The sequence below is a fragment of the Erigeron canadensis genome, chromosome 7, assembly GCF_010389155.1.
Source record: "Erigeron canadensis isolate Cc75 chromosome 7, C_canadensis_v1, whole genome shotgun sequence".
In the NCBI taxonomy this organism is placed as follows: Eukaryota; Viridiplantae; Streptophyta; class Magnoliopsida; order Asterales; family Asteraceae; genus Erigeron; species Erigeron canadensis.
In genome coordinates, this window is record NC_057767.1 from 5902556 (window position 1) to 5925639 (window position 23084).

The window sequence follows — 23084 nt, forward strand, 5'->3', positions numbered from 1 at the left end:
AGAAATTGCTTAAGTGAAAAAATGTGAATTAGAGAATTAAGATATCGGTGTGTATATATAAAGCTTAAGTGAAGAGAGGGTAAAATAGGAACAAGAAGAAAAAAAAAAGTTAGTAGTATTAATTATATATTATATATAAGGAAAGTAAAAGGAGATTAATTAATTTGTATCATGTGCCCCCTAGGCACATAATAGAAAATCCCAAGTCATTATAATGATTCATTTCATATGTACCTGCCTTGATAGCGCAGTGGACATCCCCGTCTTATAATGAAGTTTGGGCCTTGGGAGAGTAAGGTTCGAATCCGAGCAAGCAAGGTTTTTTCCCCAATTTAGCGTTGTGCATTTTGTAGCAGTTAAATTGGTGTGGTTTTCCCTCCCCTGTGGTTCCCTGACTTGGTGGATCGGTCGCTAGTGACTGCTTGCCCAATTAGATGTAACGGCTAGCCGTCCCGTGACACGAACGTTAAAAAAAATTATAATGATTCATATAAAAAATGATAATTATTAACTTGCATTATTTTTTTGATTGTTTTGAAAATAGAAAAATGTTAAAAGAATTCCTTAGGGCTTCACTTAACGTGCATAAAAAAAATTGTACATTTCCATATCAAAAGCCCACCCCTGAATTTTATGGTAAGAGTACAACTATTTAATGCACTTTAACGAAAGCCTTAGGGATTCGTTTAGAAAATATTGAGTTCATTAAAAGGGTTAACAGATCCCAAATATTTTTGAAATTTTTTAGGATAAATCACACTTTTCGACCCTGAAATTGGCAGTTTTTTTACTTTTCGTCCCTAATGTTAAAAAATTACAATTTTAACTTTAAAGTTGGCAATATTTTGCAATCAGGGTCCTTCCCCTAGACGGCGTTTGTTTTTTGCTGTTAACGTACGCACGTGAGGGTATTAATGTCATTTGTTCGTTACACCCGATGGACGAAAAGTGAAAAATGTGCTAACTTCTGGGACGGAAAATGTAACTTACTCTATATTTTTATTTTTATAATATAAATTTTTAAATAAAATAAATAAATAAATAAACTTTTTTTCCTTCAATCTTTCCCTGCAATTTGACCACCATTCTTTTCAACATTCATCTCCAACATCTTCTCATTTACTATCTAGACCGAGTCCCGAAAATATATTGAAAATCCATTACAGATCTGAAACCTATTGAAGACCAAGATCCGAATTGAAGAACCCAAATTGGTCGGGTTTAAGTAACGGTGGTTGCGTTGAACGGTTTTTGTGTGCGCATATATACAAGAAATACCTAGGATTGTTTAAGAACCTAGGTTTGATTTTTTCCTTTTATATTCTTTATGAAATTAATGTTAATTGTATGTATATTTGTATGTATATGTTTTTTTTTATGAATTTTGTTGTTATTTGCTGATTTTTTGGGTCGTTTAATGGCGAATGAAAAAAAGGGTGTGCGAAGATTTTGATCAATTGCAAGAATGTGAACCAAAAAGAGCAAAATTTGAGACCTTGAATCGGATTCAAATTGCAGGGAAAGATTGAAGAAAAAAAGTTATTTATTATTTTTATTTACTTTTATTTTTTTATATTATAAAAAAATTTTAGTCTTTGAAGTTGACACGTTTTTCATTTTTCGTCCCTTAGGTGTAATGGGAAAATGACATTGATACCCTCACGTGTTTAGCACGTGCGTACGTTAACGGTAAAAATTGAACGACGTCTAGGGGAAGGACCTTGCTTCAAAATGTTGTCAACTTTAAGGTTAAAATTGTAACTTTTAACATTAGGGACGAAAAGTGAAAAACCTATCAACTTCAAGGATATGTAATTTACTCACTTTTTTAATGCCAATGTACGGATGAGGTCGTATGTGCAAAGGAAACTAAAAGAGACCGAAAATCTTGTGCTAATTTATGGCAAATTAGGGGAAAGGTTAGGTAAAGCATGCAGTACCTATCTTAGGTAAAGCAGAGGGTGATATGTAAAATTCAGGGGGTTATGTATGTTTATTAAATTCAAAGGTTTAATATGTAACTTTTTTTAATGTGGCAGTACCTAAGCTTAGGTAAAGTCTGCAGTACGGATCATTTCCCCAATAAATAAATGGTGGAAATTTAACTAGAGAAAATGCTTTTGTCTTGCGATATCAAATTTTTAGGCCTTTTTCGTAAGTATTATATTGCTTCACGCCTATTCATAACTTTGGTACCAACGTTACAACGTAAATGGCACAAGGCATATAAAAAGCAATGAAGGAAGCTTCCATATGATTATATGAAAGGACGACAAATGTGCGAAATAACGCAAATGACGTGTTACAAAAATTTAATCAGAAAACAGACCAACAAGTCAAACAATCACACTGCTCCTCTATTACAAATCACCCAATGATGCTTTTTTGAATTTGTGAAATACTTATAGCTAATTAGCTACATACAAAAATAAACCGAAACTATAAAAATAAAATAAAAAATCTTTGATACGTTGAATATGCACAATCTTGTACTCGTATTATCTTTCTGACCGGTGTCATGACCAACATCCAAAGCAGATCAAGAGCGATATCGCTTCTTTTTTTGTGTGTGTTTTTGGTGACAACAGTTTGACCCGGGCTAATCCAACCTGTTCAGTGAGCAATCCAGCACCATTAGCCTATGCACCTATACCAAATCATGGACCCGAGTATATCAACCTTGGTTCACTTGTGCCAAATCCATCCCTATTTGGAACAAAAATGGAGCAAGTTATCCTATGTAGCACATAACTTTGATCAGTCATTTATTTCGAAGACATTAAACTTAGAGGTGGCAAATTTCGGTTTTAAGTCTTCTTTTTACATGATCTCTAAGTGCGCAATAGGATCAAATGTCACCAAAAAATGTTTGAATAATTTTATCAATAGGAATCAGATTATTACTAAAATAAACCCTTGGCATAAGATGTTTGAATAATTATGTACAGTATGGAAGCATTTCTAAACCAAAATAACTTAAATCGTATTAGTTCTTTTATCATCTTTGACACAAAACCTAAATATGTACTTGAATAAGACGAACTGTGTTTTCCAATCTGGACGACCCATTCCATAACCCGCCCATTTTGCTATCTCTACTTGCAACGAAAAAGCCAAAACTGACTGATTTTTGAGGCGATTTTTTTTAGGTAGAGTCCATAGTGAAAAAAAATTACCTTCTGTATATTTGAGCAATTGATATTACATCACCCTTTCGTATCTCTAACATTAGGGAAAACCACTTTACGACACTCAACACAAACTTCCATCTCCTATGAGCTTTGGCCATTGCCGAACAAGGAAACAAAAACAGGTCTGCTGCACACTGCAAATTACCAGGTGGAGCCCCGATATATTGCAAGTGCATCGATGATCGTGGGTCACAAATCAAGGTGCTATCCACCTGGCATTGGAAGTCCATAGGCTGATCAAATCTAACATCATCTATGGAACTCATTTGATTCAACCCATAATCACCCATGCTAATATCTGGTGATGCAGGGTTCAAGTGTGGATAATCAAATCGGCCTTTTGGAATGGAATTATTTCCTTCGTGATTTCCTGTCATAACTTGGGTGTCTAAATGAGAAAGATATTCAGTAAAAGAGCATGTATTAGTTCTAAGAGAAGCTTCATCATCAAAGGAAAGAACTTTGTCCGAGTTTTGAAATGCGGATATCACCAATTTATGGGCTTCAGCCTACATATGGAATTCACATTAACGTCCGTGATTAGAATTACACAAATAGTAAGCAAATGAATAACTAGATTTAAAAAAATGTAGATAATCTGAGAACATGACTCCATCCTTCTTGATAGGTATTCTTTTGATTTGGAGTCTGAAAGAAAAAAAAACACTTAATAGAATTAGAGTAAAGGTTGTCTGAGAAGCTAACCTTGTTGGTTTCAGAGAGCTTGTCGGAAACAATATATTTTCCATCTAAAAGAAGTCCAAGAACCTGTCCCACAGCATTAAACACGACACCATCCCGTTTCTGTGATCGGGGACAATACATATATAGCTTGTAATCATCTAATACACATCTTGTAGCATGCTCCGCAACAACTTCCCACATTTTAGTGGACATACCTGGGCCGAGGATCTGTGTTGCTTAACATCAGTAAAGCGTCATATGTTAGTTTATGTATCAGATGGTACATGAATCAGTTATGCATCCTGAAGAGAAAAGAGAAAGTAATCTCGATGTATTAACTTATAAATGGCTATAGTTTGGTTGTTTTTATTTTTAATCAAAATTAGGTTAGTCAAAGAAACTAGCGAAAAGGGAAACAGGCTGAATCCATTGATTTTCTATATCGTTCAGATATTTAGATTATCAGGTTGTGTTTTTTGGGCTTCAAAGAATAGAATGGACATAAGAGTTTTGTGGGTCAACCCAAACTGAATCGCCCCTTTTAAATCTAAACCATTTTGACCCGTTACCCAGCATGCCCACCTTGCCAACTTTACTTGGAACCAAGAGCACATACATTTGCAAGGAATCAAATCATAGATGCAGGTGTTTAATAAAAAATGTCAAATGTAGAAGATATTATAGAAAAGAGAAACATCTTACATGTCTAAGGCTTGTTGGGTCCAGGAAGAAAAGAACCAAGAAATCTTTGACGGTTCTGATTTTCTCCTTGTTCAGCCGTCTGTGAAAAGCCCCATCTTTGCTGATTTTTTCCAGTCTCCATACTTCATCAGATAGATACGGCGGGTGGTGTTTCTTGTATACTAAAATCAAAGAAAAATAAACGTAATGGTCATTCAAGAGTTACATCTTTTATAGTCCACCCTTTAAGTAGAAACATAGAATGTAAATACTTACGCTCCCCACGATGATCCCTGACAGTAAATGACTCTGACTTTGCTTCTCTTACTCTATTTCCATCACATATATCCAGAACCCGTGCTCCTAGCCTGAACTTACGACTCCTCGTCCAACTTGAATTATCCGTAAAAGAAAGATTACCAACTACACCTATGCCTTCGTTGAGATTCAAAAATGCATTTCCATGTAGAAGGGGTTTTTTCCCTCGCCTCTCCTTAACTATATTAGCGTTGAACTCTTCAACTGTCCAATTATCATTTACATTATCATCAAAGTCTCCTTCAAGAACTACTATTTCCACCTTTGCTGCTGACTCGATGCCACTAGAAACTGTTTTCCCGGTATGAGCATCAACTAATGCCACTTTTAACATATTGCAGTCTTCTCCTTCAATATTGGTTCCGGTAAAAACTGGAAGAGATAAAGCAGACAGGAACTGTAACTGTAAACTCCTCGGGAGACAGGATTCTATCTGGTTGTCATAAACCCTGTGTAGATAACATCTATCAGTTTTAGTAACTAGAGTTGACAAGATGAGTGCTTCAAAGGTGTTGGGCCGGGTCGGGCCAAGGTGAGACACAAATGCTTGCTTTTGTTGTCCATTAATCAAGATTGTTTTAATTAAACATATAATGTGTTTAAATTAAAAGGTATTAGGATGTTGTATACATTGAAAGTAGACTTAGACAGGGTTTAACACCTTTGGCCCGTTAGACCCATTTGACCCGTTTCCTTTTTGCTACTTCGTTTATAAGTTGAATTTGATACTAAGTAAGCAGGTAGAGATTGCCACTTTTATGTTGAAACCAAGTACATACATAAAGTTGTGTCATACAGGAATACAGCTTACCACTTCATGTTAGTGATGTGTTTTTGTATTGCCACTTCGACTTCCTCTCTCACCTGCGTCGCGATATAGCTATCTAATAAGCAACTACAAAATTTATCAAATTTAAAATGCTATGTACTAAAAGATGGATAGGTTGAACTGACGCAGAATGCATATAAGAATGCGCAGTTCAATTTTTGGCAGAAATAAGTAAAACGATGTATGGACAAAAATATATACTTTCTGTACAAAATTTCCGATGATGTTTATTTTTAAAAATATCGTTTGCTATACTTTTTCCATTCAAAATGAATGTATGAATTTTCCACTTACAACTCTCCGGATCAAGGGCTCCAAAACCGGCTCCACGTATTTGTTGATGGTACAACACTTCATCACCTCCAGAACCGCACTGTTTATACATCAAGAAGAGAAAAGCAAAAAGGTAAGACATTAGTTCCTTAGATATATAGTACGTGTGTTTGTTTACATACCGGAATCACTATTTTTATGGATGTCAAATAGTATAATAGGATGGAACAAATTTTCGGTATCCTGGCTAATCTAGATCTACCGAGAAGTCCAAAGGTTGTCATGTCGATCTTAAAGATAAATTAAATTTTCAAATTATATTATTTTTATGGTGGTTTGTTCATTTACATACTAGATTTTAATTTCTTTGAGATCTTAAAGATAAATTATGGCATTTCAATTTATTTCGAATCAAGGGTTGAGATTATTCTCAAACCCTATATTTTTTCTCCTTCCCTTTCCCAATCGTTCTTCACACATACACAAAACTCTCCCCCCCCCCCCTCTAGGTATCATCTCTGACCACCACCAACACACACACACACAACACAAAGTCGTTGTCTCTATCTTTTGCCTCTTCCGGCGCCGACAATGGCATGGGTTATATTTGAGAGTTCTTATGAACAAGTAAACTTTTGTTTGTTCTCAGAAACTCTCAAATCCATTTGAGTGTTCTTCTTTGAACAAACAAATTTTTGCTTGTTCCTAAGAACCCTCAAATAACACTAAGGTTGCGTTTGGTTCCAGAATGAATTTGATGGAAATGGAATTGAATTTCATTCCTTAGTGCGTTTGGTTGCACAAAGAAGAGGGAATCTCATTCCATAGGAATGTAAACATTTCATCATTTGATGTAATCTCCATTCCTTGGGGATGGAGGAAGGAATTTAGGGTCATTCCTTCCATCACTTGAATTTTCAAAAAATCAAAAACATTCCGTCAAATTCCATTCTTTCAAATTCCAATTCCTTTGAAAGATTTCATTCCTTCCCAAAACATTCTATGAACCAAACGCGCCCTTAGGATAAATTGAGTTAATGTCTTTAATGCTGTGAAGACGCTGAACCGACATTAACTCAGCCAATGTTTCTACTACTGTAAATATACGCAGAAACAACATTAGCCATGACTCATGCATGCACTAACATGGGCGGAGCCTATACCATATCAACAACCACGATCTCTTGGATCGTCGCTCATCAAATCCAAACATTTTCAAATGCGTCCAGTGACAATCCCTTTAGATAATCACTTAAGGCGAAACTTGTATCGTATCCACCGGAAAAAGATACTTCGATGGATTGGATGCTGATTAACGGCGACGATGGCGCCGGAAAAAAACACTTCGTCGAAAAAAAGACAATTCGCCGGAGATGGCGCCAGAGATTGATAATGGTGGTCGTCATTGGGGATGATGGTGGTGGTTGCCAGAAATATACCTTTTCAATAAATTTCTTTTTAATCTTGAATATCCATTAGTTTTGATCTAACGGTTGTTATTGGCCCTTGGATCTCAAGCAAAAGTAAGGATTTAAATGATTAAAAATTTACAACCCTATTTTTATGTAGCAAATTACAATCCGAGTAATCTCCACCTAAGCTATTCCCAACTCCATAATCGAAGACCTAGGAGTTGACTTAGTGACTTTTGCAACCTTAATGGATCTAATAGAATAAAAAATTAAATATAAGGTTCATGGTGGATCAGATTTAACAATATGATTTAACTCAAGCATGTAATGATATGTTATACATTTTATAACACAAATATAATTCAATATTGACCACCAGAAACAATCGAATTAATTATGATGACTTCCATGATTTATTAGTATCAAACATAATACCCAACAATCTTCAACAATCTTCTGCTAAAACAAATGATTCTTGTGTTTCATGTTTTTCTTTAATAAAGTATTTGTCTATTTGATTTGATTGAAACTATTCTTATAATACATAATATGAAATGACACCATATCACATACTAATGGTAAGAGGTTTACATATACTTACTAGCTATGGTTATATATAAGCTACACTAAAACTTAAGCTTGACCTCAAAATATTTAATTAGTGCAAGCTTGAGCTTGACTCCAAGAGTATGTATTCAAGATTGGCTCAATCATAAAGATCAAAACTAAAATCTACTATAAGTTATATATAAGTTACACCAAAACTTGTACTGGGTCAAAAACCGTTTTTATATATCGAAAAATAAGATTTTTATCATGATAGTATAATTCAAAATTTACATGCATAAAAGCTTAATGACAACTTGACCAGGCAATATATACTTTGTAATTAAGTTCGATATTTCATGCCATGCATCCGAGCTCTAGCTAGCTCGATAAAATTAAGCTTGACCCAAACAAACATGATCAGCTCAATTACTAGCATATTATATATGTTATCTGAGGCCTTGTAACTTACTTTCGAAAAGATGGACGTTTATGACGTCCATCCACTTCAAAACACGAGTTATGTTCATGTTTGTGTTCTTCGGGTAGTGAAGAAATACTACTAGCATCATCCGGCTTTTGCCGCTTCAGTGACATGATCGATTAGAATCACCAGCTAATAAGTTATATAAAAATAATAATATGAAGAAAACAGAAAGAACAATTAGGTGGAAACTGTGTAGGTGATCACTATACTATGAACAAAAGAATGAATAAATAGACTAAGGAATTTTGGTGATGAGGATGAGACAGTAATCGACAGAAATGACCAACATGCGGTGTCAGATCGCAAGACAAAAAACTCGGAAATTCTTTTGATAATTAATAGCAAACAAACACATGAGTAATTTGGACTTACATTTGCGTGAAGACTGTACGGAACATGCACAAACTTTCGTCCATATAATTTCTAAGAATTATGTTTTTCTTTTTTTAACGTCAAATATTAAATATTACGAGCTTCACTACTAGAAAACTGGGTTTCACCGACGGTCAAATCCGTCGGTAATCCGTCGGTAACTGCTATCACCGACGGATTACCGACGGAAAAAATCCGTAGGTTAAAACCTCGTCGGTAATGTTTTCCGATAGATTTACCTACAGAACTCAAATATTACGTATTTAGAAAGGCAAAATAAATTATTTATGTTGACCGAACTAGCAACGGATTTCCCGTCGGTAGATATTTTTTGATAAACAAAAAAAAATATTAATAATTAATTAAATTATAAATTAAGATTAAAATAAAAATAACTTTTGATACACAAATAAATAATAATAATAATTAAATTTTAAATTAAAACAAATAATCAATAATTTATATGAATTCTTTACAAGCAGAAATCATTACAAACCAATATTAAAAATTAAAAATAAAATTACAAACAAATTTTGATAACATCACAATAAAAATCAAAATAGAAATCTAAATCTAAATCTATACACCTACATCATACAAAATTACAAACCATTAGTGTTTCTCTCTTCTTTTCCATCAATACCTAGAATTTATTCTTTCAGATCTGAAGCAAAGAACATGAGATCTGGAACAAGAACATGAAACCAAATAATTATTATAAATCCAAGTTAAATATCACAAAAATAGTACAAATAGAACGAAAAGTTAGTAAGAATATACATCAAAGATCTGTTTTGTTACTTCTTGTAGCGTGGATCGACAAGAAATATATAAAATCTTCGGCCATGTTTTATGATAGTTTTTAGATCTACACAAAACAAACAAAGATGGGTTTTTAGATCTACTAAGAAAAAATGAAAAAAAAATAGATATAATAAAAAAAGAAACTTAAAACCTTTATGTGTTGGCTCCCTTTGATTGTCGTTCCAGTACGTGATGGATTTGTTGTTTGCATATTTTGAAGAATGGAAAAAAAAAATATAGGTTTAAGATGGTTTCATTTGTGTTTTTTGTTCTTGGATTTTATTTTTAAAATGGATGAAAGAGAGTAGTGTAAGAAAAGTGATGGTAGAAAGTGAGGATAAGTCTTAATAAATCTTGAATATGAAAATATATGGATTAAAAGGTTGTGTTGGAAGATGGAGTAGTTGGGGAGAAATTTTACTGGAAACAAAAAATTGAAATGTCTCATTCATCTTCTAATTATCCAAACAATCAATATTACACAAAATGGTTTTAAAAAAAAAGTAAACGTAAACCTATAGATTTAATTAATTACTAACACATTATAGTACATAATGTACTTACAATATATTATATATTAATTAAAGGAGACTTATACTAAAAAATTGACTAACATCGTTAATATGTGAATAAAGTTGCAAGTTGGTATTGCTTGTGTATTCCGGTTCAAATGATACTTAGACCAACAAACAAACAAAAAGAATAAAACGTGAAAGTGGAAATTTTGTGTCCTATCATTTGGCCATTTGTGAAAAATATTATAAAAATTATGACACGATGCTCACAATTGTCAATAATGAACATCATTTTAATGTTAAAGGTGATTAGAGAACGTGTGACAACGAAAAAAACATAGCATGACGTAGATATGATTACAAATTTATATGTTTATTGATTATGTAAGAATATAGATAGCTTGATAGTTAGGTCAAAGAGCTAGAAATCTAAAAATTATTAGATTCCGTAGATAATCCGTCGTTATTTCCGACAGATTACCGACGGATAAATTTATACTCTTAGTTTTTAATGAAAAAAACTTATGTTTTTTAACCTAAAAAGTATACATAAACATATATAATACATTTAAATATTAGAAAAACTTAAAATATGACTAAGTTTGATAATATGTGAATAAAATTGTAGGTTGATATTGTTTATGTATTCTGATTCAAATCCTACTTTGGTCGTAAGCGAATGAAAAAAAAGCATTTATGAAAGTGGTAGTTTGATGTTGTCTCATGTAATTATTAATGCTAACTATTATAAAAAAGGAAGATAAGGTATGATTGTCACGATTGTAAATGATGAACATAATTTTTAAGTCAAACATAATTATATAACGCATGACAAAAGAAAAATCAGTTTTTATAATGTAGATATAATTATAAATTCATATGTTTTTTTAGTTATGTATGAAGTTATTAAGCTACATATTAGGTTGGAATGCTAAAAAACTAAAGATCTAGATTTATCCGTAGGTAAGCCGTCGGTAATCACTGACGAATTACCTACGGATAAATTTAAACAAGTTAATCAATTATAAAATTTAATAAACTGTTTATCCAAATCTCTAAAATTGTTAATTCCGTCGGAAATCCGTCGGTAAATATACAATTTTAATTAAATTAAAAACTATTAAATAGTATTTAAATAATCTGTCGCTAATCCGTCGGTAAATTTAGTATGTTTCCGACAAATTACCTACGTATTTCTCCGTCGCTAAAACCGTCGTAAATCCGTCGGTAAATCTGTCGTAAATTGACCTATAGTTGTAAAACAATGTTGCGACGGTATATCTGTCGGTAAATCCGTCAGAAATTGCGACGGATTTTTTTCGTCGGTAATTTGGTCTGTAAAGCCCAGTTTTCTAGTAGTGGAGTAATAGTTACTTCTTTTAAAGTTATGAAAGAAAGGTACCTACGTTGCGGTGACGGGTGGCCGGTGGTGGCGTAATGGCGGCGGTGGTGGTGAACATGTAATAGCAGCAGCGGTGCAGTGGCAGTGACAGGTGGTGGTGGCGTCAGAGATTGGTGGTGGTGACGGTAGTGGCGGCTATGGTGGTGGTGATTATATGTCCGCGCAATACGGCGATGGTGGCAGTGGCAGCAGCGAGTGGCGGTGGCAACGGTGGTGGTGGCGGTGGTGCGATTAGTGTAGGTTATTGATATGGCATACATTGTTGAATGTTGAAAAGTTCAAAAGTAGATTTGCTTTTATAATACTAGGCTAAGTACCCGCGCGATGCAGCGGTTTAGTAGCGACGGGTAGGTGGTGGCGGTGGTGACATGTGGCGGCTGTGTAATGACAACGGCGGTGGTGATGGGTGGTGGCGGCGGCGATTGGTGGTGGTGGCGACGACGGGTATAGTGTAGGTTATATTGATATGATGTACATTGTTGGATGTTGAATGTTGAAATATTGATAGTTGAAAAATAGATTTGCTTTATAACGTAGTAAATATAGAGATAATTAAAGATCATTTGTTTGATATTAAACCTGAAACTCTTTGTAATAAGAAATTAAGTTCCTAACTTCCGTTTTATTTACTACACCAAAAGTTGATTTGCTGATTATATTATATGTAATCAGACGTTGGCATCAGTTGCGGTAAATAATGACTTTACTATGTGGTAACACACTAACACGTACGCTAACTCTTTTTTAGTGTGAGGTGGCAAAACTTTGAGGCAAAGTTGCCACACGATAAACATTGTGGTAAAATTGTGTTTTTGTCTTCTTGTGGTGATTTTTTGTCTTGTAGTTGAGTTTTTTATATATATGTTGATAGTGTGGCATGAGACGTAATATGAGAGGTGTGTTGCCAATAAAATCATGAAATATGGTATGAGAAATGTAAATTTAATGAAATTTGGCATTAGATGATTGATTGGGAAAATAAAAGTGGTAGCTCCAATGCCAATCCTTTTAGAAGATTCTAACATTGACCATATATAGAACTTTTATTAATTTAGTGTAAGTACACAAATTGGTGTTTATCACCGGTCTCCGCATCAAAAGAATCGTTGGAACAATTGGGTGACAGCAAGGTAAATATAAGAATCTGGAAGGCGATGCGTGGTAGACTATCGAAGTTAACTTGGCTTAACATTAAACGTACCACACATTACTAAACGGTCTATTAAAACAATACGCTAAACGGTCTTCTATATATTTTTATATTATAAGAGAACGGTACTCGCACGTTGCGGTGGTGATGGAGGTAGCGGCGGTGACGGTAATGTAATGATAGTGGTGGTGACGGGTAGTGATGGCGGCGAGCGGCGGCGGTGGTTGCATGTAACATCCTAAGTTTTTAGGCCAATGAAAATTTACCTTATTAATAGTTTTGGCATTTAAAATAGTTTACTAATATTTTATTTTTAAATATAGGGTTAAATTAGTTGAAACCTTAACGAATAGCGGGTATCTTAGTCACTAAAATTAGAAAAGGGGCGTGGCATTCCCTTAGGTTGCCAGCCACATTCCCACCTATTCTTGAACCCAATTTCTCCATTATGTATTCATCTTTCTTGATTCTTCTCTTCCAATCTAAATCAAACCAATTTCTTCCAAACAATTCAAGAATTCCTCTAAGAATGTAATAATAATCTTCAATCATCAAAATTAAAAAGCTAGGGTTTGTGTTTGGGGGTGGCGCTGGCCGAATTCCAAGAGAGAAAAGGGAGAAAGAGGATATTTTAATTCAAGATTAATTCCTTGAGTTCTTGAGGTAACAATCTTTATAACCTAATTTCAATTATTGATTTCTTTTAAGAATTTGGGTTCATGCAAGTATGAAAAATTTGGGGGTTTTATTTATATTGAGTAAATTGCTATAATATGAATTAGGGTTCTTGTAAGTTAATCAAATTAGGGTTTTAATTGGGTTGCATGATAGATTTTGATGAATACTAGTAAGAACTAAGTTGGACAGATTCTGTCCCTGAGTTTGAAACGAGTTAAACACCCCCATTACAGAATTTTTACTTGTTGAGTCCTAAAAAGAAAATGTAGTTTATTGTGTTAAATAAATTTTGCCACTGGAATGGGTTAAAAAGACGAAGTAAAACTCTAGATATGAATTTTTGAAGTAAGGGGCGCCATGCTGATCTTTCAGCAAAAACTGATTATGTATCTGTCATTAAAACGGGTAAAAAACATTCTTGCAAGTTAATTCATATCTTGGTCACTAAATATAAAATGTACCTAAATGTGTTAAGAAGAAGTGGACACTGGAATGAGGTCAAAATATGGTGTAGAACTCAAGTTATGGTCATTTGAAGTCAGTAAGGTCAAAGTTGTTTAACAGCAGCAGTTTTGGTTTTTAAAACGACCAGAAGTCACCTTTGAAGGACAATTCACGTATTAGTCACTAAAGATAAAAGGTAGGTATATGAGTCATGTAAATTTGGCCACTGGAATCATGTTAAAAGAGTAAGTAGAACTTGAGTTACACTCGTTTGAAGACAGCTTGGTCAAATGATGAAAATGGAACTTTTTGTTTGAAAGTGAGCTGACCATATGAAAATAAATTAAGAGATACATGTTATGTGAACTAACCCAAGATTAATATAAGAGTGTAAATGATGGGTTGGGTATTGGAATGCTAGTGATTATGGCTATGTGACCTTATACGTGATGAATGACCATATGTGTGTTTTTAATGTGAATTGATAGGTTGATTGCAAATACGTTGTTTTATGGTCATCTTGCAATTGTGGTTGCAAATAAGGTGAGTGTATATGCATATAATCATATTCTTGTTATTTGAGGTTATAGGTGGGTAAATTCGACCCATAGTTGATTGTTTGTAAGAACTAGTAGGTGGGTAAATTCCTACTAGTCATGTTGTTGTAAGAGCTAGTAGGTGGGTAAATTTCCTACTAGCCAAAATATCCATGGCCATGTTGAAAATGATTGTGCGAGCTAGTAGGTGGGTAAATTCCTATTAGCCAAATTGATTGTATGAGCTAGTAGGTGGGTAAATTCCTACTAGCCAAATTGTTGATTACGACTAGAAGGTGGATAAAGTCCTACTAGTATTATGAATGATATGAATGAGATGACTATCAATTGATATGCTATAATTGATGCACTTTCGTATGGTAACTTGTTTATGATTGTATGTGTATGCATTCACCAAGCGTTTAGCTTATTCTTTTTAGTTGTTTACCCTTTTTATAGGTTGTCCCGGGTGCGGAAGAAAGTTAAGTAATGTAAAGATTGAAGTTAAAGTTGCTTTATGGATATTGGTTGCTTTAGCTAAATGCGGATAAGGGTAACGTTGCTTTAGATACATTGATTGGTTACTTCTATCGAGTCATTTTGTATTAGAAATGTGTTGGATTGTGTTTGAAATGTACCTTTGGAAAACTCTTAATCCATAACAAGTTTTGACGATGATTTTACGAATGGGTCATGCCGAAATTTCTAGCTTTTGGTACATTGTCTTTTATAACTAGTTCTACTTTTGTTATGTTTATTTCTATGTCTAAAACTTGTTTGAACTCAGAAATACCTTTTCTCCCACTGCGGCGCAGTGGGAGTGTGTCCAACCCACTGCGGCGCAGTAGGGTTTTTCTCGCGCAGGTCCGAGACTTTTCACTGCGGCGCAGTGGGGGTAAAAAAAAAATCATTTAAAATGGTCGAGTCGAGTTTGGTCTTTACACTGCGGAGATTGGTGGTAGTGGTGGTGACGCCTGTGAATAGGAGAAGTTATTGATGTAATATGGCTATGATATATGTTATTTCATGCAATAAAATGTGTACATTATTGAAACTTTAAATTAATATTGAAATCTTAATTTCAATATTGAAAATCAATAATGAATTTGTTTTATAACATAATATAGATGGAAGGGAAATGCGCTACGTTCTAACAAGCGGTGGGACCATGTATGTACATAGGCTGCCTAGTGGTCACCATTTTTATTCCCTAATCCCTGTCCTTCGATCTCTTCCTCCTCTCATTTCATTTTCTACAAGATTTTCGAGGAACAAACGACTTTGGCTTTGGCTTTGGCTTCCAATTTTATCGTTTTAGTGCATGCATGATTTTAAAGGGATAATATAATAGAACAATAATTGAACTATGTGACAATTTGTAGGCCACACAACCAGAAGCGTTGAAGCTGTATTTTGAATGTGCATTGTTCGAAGTTTTGAACAAATTGTATTATTTTGCAGAATTAATTTAAAAATAAGATATTTATTTCCATTATTTAGTTTTTAGCATTTAACATTTTTCAATTTCAAGGTTGTATTATATATAGGGATGTCAACGGGCCGGGTATGGTCCGGGTTTTGGTAATCCCGAACCCGGACCCGATTAAAAAAAGTCCGTCCCAGACCTGCCCCCATACCCGACGGGTACCCGTTTACTAACTAACTGTCGGGTTAACGGGTTTCCCCGTGGGTATCGGGGATCCCCATTATTAGTCATTCATAAGTTAACAATTCTAAACATCAAGCAATACGAGTAATAAACTTCCAACGTTTTCAAATTTCCAACTGAACCTATAATTTAAATTATCTCAAAATATCACAACATTGAAAACCAAAAATAATCCAAATGATAAAAACCAAAATACAAAACATAGAAGTCAGTAACACTGATCTTTATTCCAATATGCCACTGAAGTCTTAAGTTCAGCAAACTACTTTTTAATTTTTTTCAAAAAACACTATTACTATAAAGAAGTAAAACATAAATATGTAGCTTTGGAACACAAAGTTAAAAACATCAATAAGATTTTCATTATATGTAGCTTCTGGATTTATCAATAATTTAATACAAACTAGAAAATAAAATATATAATAGAAAGAATCTGATAAAATTAGTATACGGCTGTTAGTTTCTAAGCTACACATGTTAGTTTCGTCTCTATCTTCATATTTCAATCACCTTTATCTCATTATTGGAACGCATCTTCCCGAACAAAATTAGTATACGGCTGGTTTACTAATACAAATTGATATTCATGCGAACGTTGATATATCACATATCTTGTTGTAACCATTTCCTCATGTCATCATTATCAACCATTAGATTTTTGAGAAACTGTGATTTGATTACGATATATAATTATGCCAGCTATTCTGGTCAATAAAAACTACGAATAAGTATTGCATTCAGTTGATTTAGATGACATAACTTTGAACTCTCCACCCAACTAAACTACCCTCACGCCAAACAAAGAAAACCTAAACAACTGTTAGATATTATAGTGTAATTGAATTAATTAAGTTGTTTAACCATTATTGTCACAAAAAAAGACATTATACAGATCGACTTGAAAGTGCAGAGTGCAAGCCTATCTAAATCTATTATGACCTTAGAGACGAAAAGCATGCATAAGGCACGTGAGACCAACAATGCCCCTGGCTCCTTGGAGTAGGGTCCAAGAGGAGGCGGTCTCTGGCGGGGTCCACCATTCTCTCTTGTCATGCTTCCACTTTCCCTTCTTGTTTTGGACTTCCAATCACTACAAGAAAAATGTCAATTAATAACGAAATACATTTGGTCACTAATTTATCATAATGACCAAATTTGGTCACTAACAATCAAAATTTGGTCACTATTGTGGTTAGTTACCAATTTTTGAGTGGTTACTTTTCGTCACTAAAGGTCCGTCACTAATTTTGTTTAGAGACCAAATAATTTTATTTTTTTTTGGGTCATTTATTTTGTTTAATGGCCAAATTCAGTAACCACTTTTTTTAATGGTAACTAGATAAGGTTATTATTGACCAACATTTAGTTGTCACGTAAAATGGTTAATAAAGAAATTTTTCTTGTAGTGAATTGCTCTAAACATAAGTTAAATGGCAAGTAGGAAACCCATATTTGACAAGTTCAAAAAAAGCCCATTTAGAAGGCAAACAATTTCTCTATCAGAGGTCCGTCTCACTCTCATTGAGTCATGCTCGGTAACCTTGGAATGTACTATTTCTCATCATCTGTCTAAGATACCCTTGAAAGTGTCGTGCACAATTTTTTTTTTCTTTTTGGTGCCGTTCAATTGAAAAAATGGGCTTGTATCAAGAACCATGGGCCGAGAGTAACTCTTTAAAAAGTTAATGGGCTTGTAAGCCTGCTTGGTCTTTTCCCATGATAAACCCGATCGATATGCTTATTCACCCTTTGTAATCTTCCTCTATTTTCGGTTTATTATATCAGACATATTTAGGGGCGGACGTACCAAGTAAAGACTTGCATAAGCTCGAATTTAAAGAAATATACTAATATTAAATTGAACGAGCATGGTACCCGCGCAATGTGGCAGCGGTGGTGAGGAAGACGATCTAATGGTGTCGGTGATGGTACTATTGGTGGTGGTGGTGGAGGTGTCAAGTGGTGTAGGTTGATGTAATTACGATAGTATAAATTTTTAGAAAATAAATTGGGGGATTTACTTTATTAGGGAGTAAGAAATTTTTCCCATTGAAAAATTGTAGTGTAATTGTCTAGATTTCAAAAGTGCATACCTCATTTAAAAATCAAAACCATAGATTAACCTCTGTCGAAAAAGCAAGGCCCATTAGTTCAATGATCGAGAAATATCAATTTGAGCCCACTATCTTAAAACTTTACCACTCAAAAGAAAAAAAGGAAGAAAAAAAAAAAAAAAAAAAAAGAAAGGCCATACCTTAATTAAAAACATTATGTTTTTTGCTGCATAGTTGATTTTATTTTAAACATTACTTACTTGATGTGTTTGAGAATAGAAGGAAAACTCATATAAACCTGAACCTTAAACTCGGATTTTTATTCAGTTTGAGTAAATAATTACTTTTTTTTTTACTTATTAGCACGGTACCCGCGCAATACGGCGGTGACGATGTGGTGGTGGGGTCACTGTTGGTGGTGGAGGTGGCGTTGAGTGGTGTAGATAAGTGGTGTAAAGATAATTGATAAAAGATTAATGGAGATATTTTGGATAAATGACTGATATTGTAATTTAATCTTTAATAGTATTTCAAATAATTCCTCCATAACTTCTAAAGAGAAGGTTGTTTTATTTATTAAATAATATAAAAGTATAGATTAGATGTATAGAAGAATTAAGATTAAGAAATAAGGGTATTTTGGGTATAAAAAAATACTGAATTTCTTAAAATAGAATAAGTCAATATATTTTATAAGGGTTTATAGATATATATAAGTTTATTAAATCTGCCACCGCAATCCTTTCCGATGTAATAAATGGCCAATAAAAGTTACATTAATTCTGTTGCCAAACCAATTTTCATTCGCGTAAACCTCATTGAACAGGTGGTCATTAGTTAAATTCACCGCCACATCGCGAGGTACCCGGCCTACTAGTATATGAAAACTGTAATTATTGGCGTGTTAATTAATACCTTGTAATTTTAATGCTATCATGTACTCGGTAGGACACTTTAGTTAGCATCTTGTTAGATGTTGATTTATTTTACATATATATACGACTCCACTTTTAAAAGAAAATAAATACTACTATCCATGTATTTTTACATGGTAGATATGGGGATGTAAATGACCAATCAAATGAGTATGAATGTAGATGCAAATTTGATTCAACTTCTCTATATGAATATAATTTTTGAAGAACCAGATACAATCGAAAAGCATTTTGTTAAACAAAAGATAAAAAAAACTTTTATAAACCGGAATTGACAATTTCAGATTCGATCAGCTATATATATCTTAAAGGGATAAGTATCTTGAAATGTAACAAACTTTGGACGAATGTCTATAGTAGAAAATAACTAAAGTTTTGTGTATTGTATGTAAACAACTTTAAAAAATGTTTATTGTATTTAAGAAAAAATACGTGGCAACCATATAGAGGTGCCACTTATCTGATTTTAATTGGTTGAATACATTTTCTTACATACAATAAACATTATTTTTGAGTTGTTTACATACAATACACACCACTTTAGTTATTTCTTACTATAGACATTCATTCAAAGTTTGTTACATTACAAGATACTTATCTCTATCCTAAAACTGGAAGGTTCAATTCTGCTTTTATATAATGTCACAATGGCTGATTGGATAATAAGTGGATAACGTGTGATGTGTATATGCTATGTGTAAACCCGAAAGTGGTAATGCCGAGTGGGTCTGAACGGAAAATGAGAATGCCGGTTTTTGTTTGTACATTTTGACACAGTGGAATACTTAGTTACGGGCTTTTAGTTAGTTTTATCTGGAAATATTAATTCCGGATTTATATTATTTTACAATTTTTAATTAACAAATACTCGTACTTGACAAAATGCTTCAAATCCTTCTCATAAATCCCCTCCACATGCATACAATCCATCACCATTAATTATTTTATCTATATACATATGAAGTCATTTGGACGACATCGTATGACATGATCACTGACTTTAAGCTAAAGAATCTAACATTTTTTGGTTTCACAGTTCCCAATAAGTCAATCTTATCAAAATCGGTGCTATGCCAACATTTGTCAACCACCGTATATCACTAGACTTAAAAAACAAGGAAAACATATAGAAGAAAAAAAAATTAACATAAAATTCCATTCGACCAATATGACACAGATTATCATATGATAAAGCCACGTATCAAATATCATATCGATATAGCAAAGCATGCAACAACACACGCGTCGGATGTCGAAAAAATCGTCATATATCTTACGTTCACATATATGTTTGTTTTCATTCATATCTTTACAAGCCTTGGAATTAAATTAAATAACTTTTGTACAAGGGATCACTAATAATAATTAATATATACGTAACTAGCAAACGGCTGAGCTTTTTTGATTCATGACCATGAAGATGACGATATTTTTGTTTCTTTTATTTGTTGTAATAACGTCTCCAGTGAACGGAGCGTTTTGGTCTCGTTCTGAAACTCATTCTCAACATGTGGCTGTAAAAGAAGGCCACCGTGTTGTTATTAAGTTTGGAGAAGAAATTAATGGGGAAACGAAAGTGTTCATTTCAGAACACGAGAGTTCAGGGACTGGCGAAGCTGGTGGGTTATTCGTCAGTCCCAAAAAACTCTTCAACACTTGCAAGCGTAAACTTGCAAGTGTATTTAAGACGACAGACAACGTCTTTTTGGGTAAAACCCATGAGTCCGAGAACTCAGAAGATGATGCAAAAGAAGTTACCAGTGAGGCGGTACCGGAAAAAAATCTGTTTAAGAAAATAATGGAGAAAGTTAAATTCATTGCAGATAAGGGGATGGATGGCGTTTTTTGGGCTCCTAAATACGTTATCGGACAAACTTTAGGGTTGTTTGGAGAAAGCGCAAAAGGATCCCTTAAAGATTCGGTAGTGAAAATGGATGAGTGGGATCTTGTCGATTCTCCAAAACGAATCGGCGAAGATATCGAACGGAACGCTACGAGGAAAATCGTGGAAGGAGTCGAACAAGTGGAAGAGACACTAGAGACTGTGAAGGAAAGTAGTGTAAATGATCTTATAACAAAATCTAAAGAGGTGCTACCTGACGTTATGTTCAAAACTACACTAGAGAAAATAAAATCCGTTATAAGTTGGTGTCACTTATTCGGTTTTTCGATTGCTTATGGTATGGGGATATGGATGACGTTTTCTTCGAAGTGTTTATTGAGCAAATGCTTGCCTAAACAACAGTTTGGAATGGTGTTGAACAAGATAAATATGGTTTATTTCAAGGCAATGGCTTATTGTGTAGGTGCGGCTCTTTTGGGGTACCTTGTGAGTCATGGAAGAAAAGGGGTTTTCTTTAATAGGATGGAGATCTTTCAAGGATTTAATCTTGTTTGTGCACTTATCATGATTTTGATCAATCTCTTATTGTTGGAGCCTCGAGCAACAAAGGTAAAGTAATTATTTCGTCAAAGTCTTTTGATTTTTACGCCTAGCTAATTATAAGCTAGCTTACAAACAAAATTTTGTTGATCCTCACAAGTTACATATATAGTTTGTAAAAAGTTTGTCTAACCTAGCAAATCATTGAATCCCAGTCCCATATGAACCTATATCGGTAGTGATCTGATCCCGAAACAATAAAAAAATGGCCGGATACCACTTGAAATTCAAAACCGATATAATGTCAATACCCAAACAGTATTGGGATTTAAGAAAAGTTGATCACAAAAATTACAAGTCTACAATTACACGAGTTATTCCTTATGGTTTGTCTTGAAATGCAGTTTTTGCCCTTAAGTTTTTTAAATGACGACATTGGCAATCGGGGAACAATATTGGTCAAGGTTGATTCTTTATTTTAACATCTTTAAGTTAGCGTCATTATAACTCCCTCACGTGAGTTCTATGTGAAGGTATTTGGATCTTTAATTGTACGTTCCACCTAGAGGATCAAATGTGATATATTTGGCCGTCTTTTTCTTACTCTGTTCCATCAAAGCTACTAATGAAACACACACTTTATTTTCTCCCACCCCTCCCATACAACTCCGGCAGACCACCACCATTGTAACACCACCGTGGCAGCCCACAATTTGTTCAAAGCTAAATCTCTATTTCTTTTAACTAACTAAAAAATTAATAAATTTTGCATAATCCCGCATTAATTAGCTTTTACATATATGATTTTGCATTTTGATATATTTGAAACTGCATGTAACTTTAACCTGTGTCAACGTACGGTGGTGCAGTTGATAGTTGAACGAATGAAGATACCAATGAAGGAAAAGAAGCAGATGAAAACTATAATGAAGCAGCTACGGAGGCTAAATGCTTACTCATCGACACTGAATGTATCAACGATGGTGGTGTTGACATGGCATCTAGCGTACATGGGCCAACTGCTTCGAGCAAGACACTAATTAAGCTAGTTTTTCACCCATCATGCATCTTGTCCATATATATATATATATATATATAGTTGCTTGCATATATATGTTATTGGCATTTACACAAGAAACTTCATCAATGAACCGATCGAGATCATATCATTATTTATGTTTGTTTTCCGGTTTTCAAAAGAATATGCCACTTCGAGGAAATTGTCAGCTTTGGGCCGAGTCTAGTGGTTTCGTTTCTTTTATTTTGTTTCGCGTCATCATGTAACATTTTGTTTTTGGCATGTCGTTTTTTAATCGGCCATATATTGTTACAGAAGTAATTAAGGACGTTGATTTGATTGCAACGCATCCGTTTTTGAAACAGTTTTCAGATAAATGGATAATCGGCAAGTTATGAGGTGCCATAGAGTTCATCTAGCTAGAGCTTAACAGTTTAACTTTCGTGAGTTCATTGTAATGGGAATTTATTAAAGATATATAGTGCATTTGGTAGCAACTAAAATGGATTTAGTGACTGTTTTAAAAGATTTAGTGACACTTCCAATTGCATGGCATCATAGTGCATCTTGAATTTCAGTTCCAAAATTGTACGAGATGTACATGTATTCCAATTGCATTGATTATTCAACAACACATGGCTCTTTCTTAAATACGAGAGAAAGTATCCATGCGGATGGTGGGGATGATAGGTTATAGGAGGTG

At 34.0% G+C, this 23084-nt stretch overlaps 2 protein-coding genes and 1 long non-coding RNA gene across 3 annotated transcripts; 1 reads left to right on the plus strand and 2 right to left on the minus strand.

The window, feature by feature from the left end:
• Positions 1 to 2268: 2268 nt before the first annotated feature.
• On the minus strand, positions 2269 to 8629 carry LOC122607909 (calmodulin-binding protein 60 A-like). Its single transcript, XM_043780982.1, has 8 exons — positions 8407 to 8629; positions 5998 to 6076; positions 5686 to 5738; positions 4833 to 5323; positions 4578 to 4738; positions 3897 to 4103; positions 3177 to 3700; positions 2269 to 2706 (listed from the first exon to the last, which is right to left on the minus strand). The coding sequence occupies exons 1-8, from the start codon at positions 8529 to 8531 to the stop codon at positions 2658 to 2660; spliced, it is 1689 nt and encodes a 562-aa protein (XP_043636917.1). The 5' UTR covers positions 8532 to 8629; the 3' UTR covers positions 2269 to 2657.
• A 710-nt stretch (positions 8630 to 9339) lies between these two features.
• On the minus strand, positions 9340 to 9937 carry LOC122606596. The gene is made up of 3 exons (XR_006324954.1): positions 9749 to 9937; positions 9574 to 9661; positions 9340 to 9478 (listed from the first exon to the last, which is right to left on the minus strand). It is a non-coding gene; the product is annotated as an uncharacterized LOC122606596 (long non-coding RNA).
• A 10463-nt stretch (positions 9938 to 20400) lies between these two features.
• Positions 20401 to 22403, plus strand: LOC122608829. Its single transcript, XM_043781909.1, has 2 exons — positions 20401 to 21432; positions 22233 to 22403. The coding sequence occupies exons 1-2, from the start codon at positions 20401 to 20403 to the stop codon at positions 22401 to 22403; spliced, it is 1203 nt and encodes a 400-aa protein (XP_043637844.1).
• Positions 22404 to 23084: the final 681 nt, after the last annotated feature.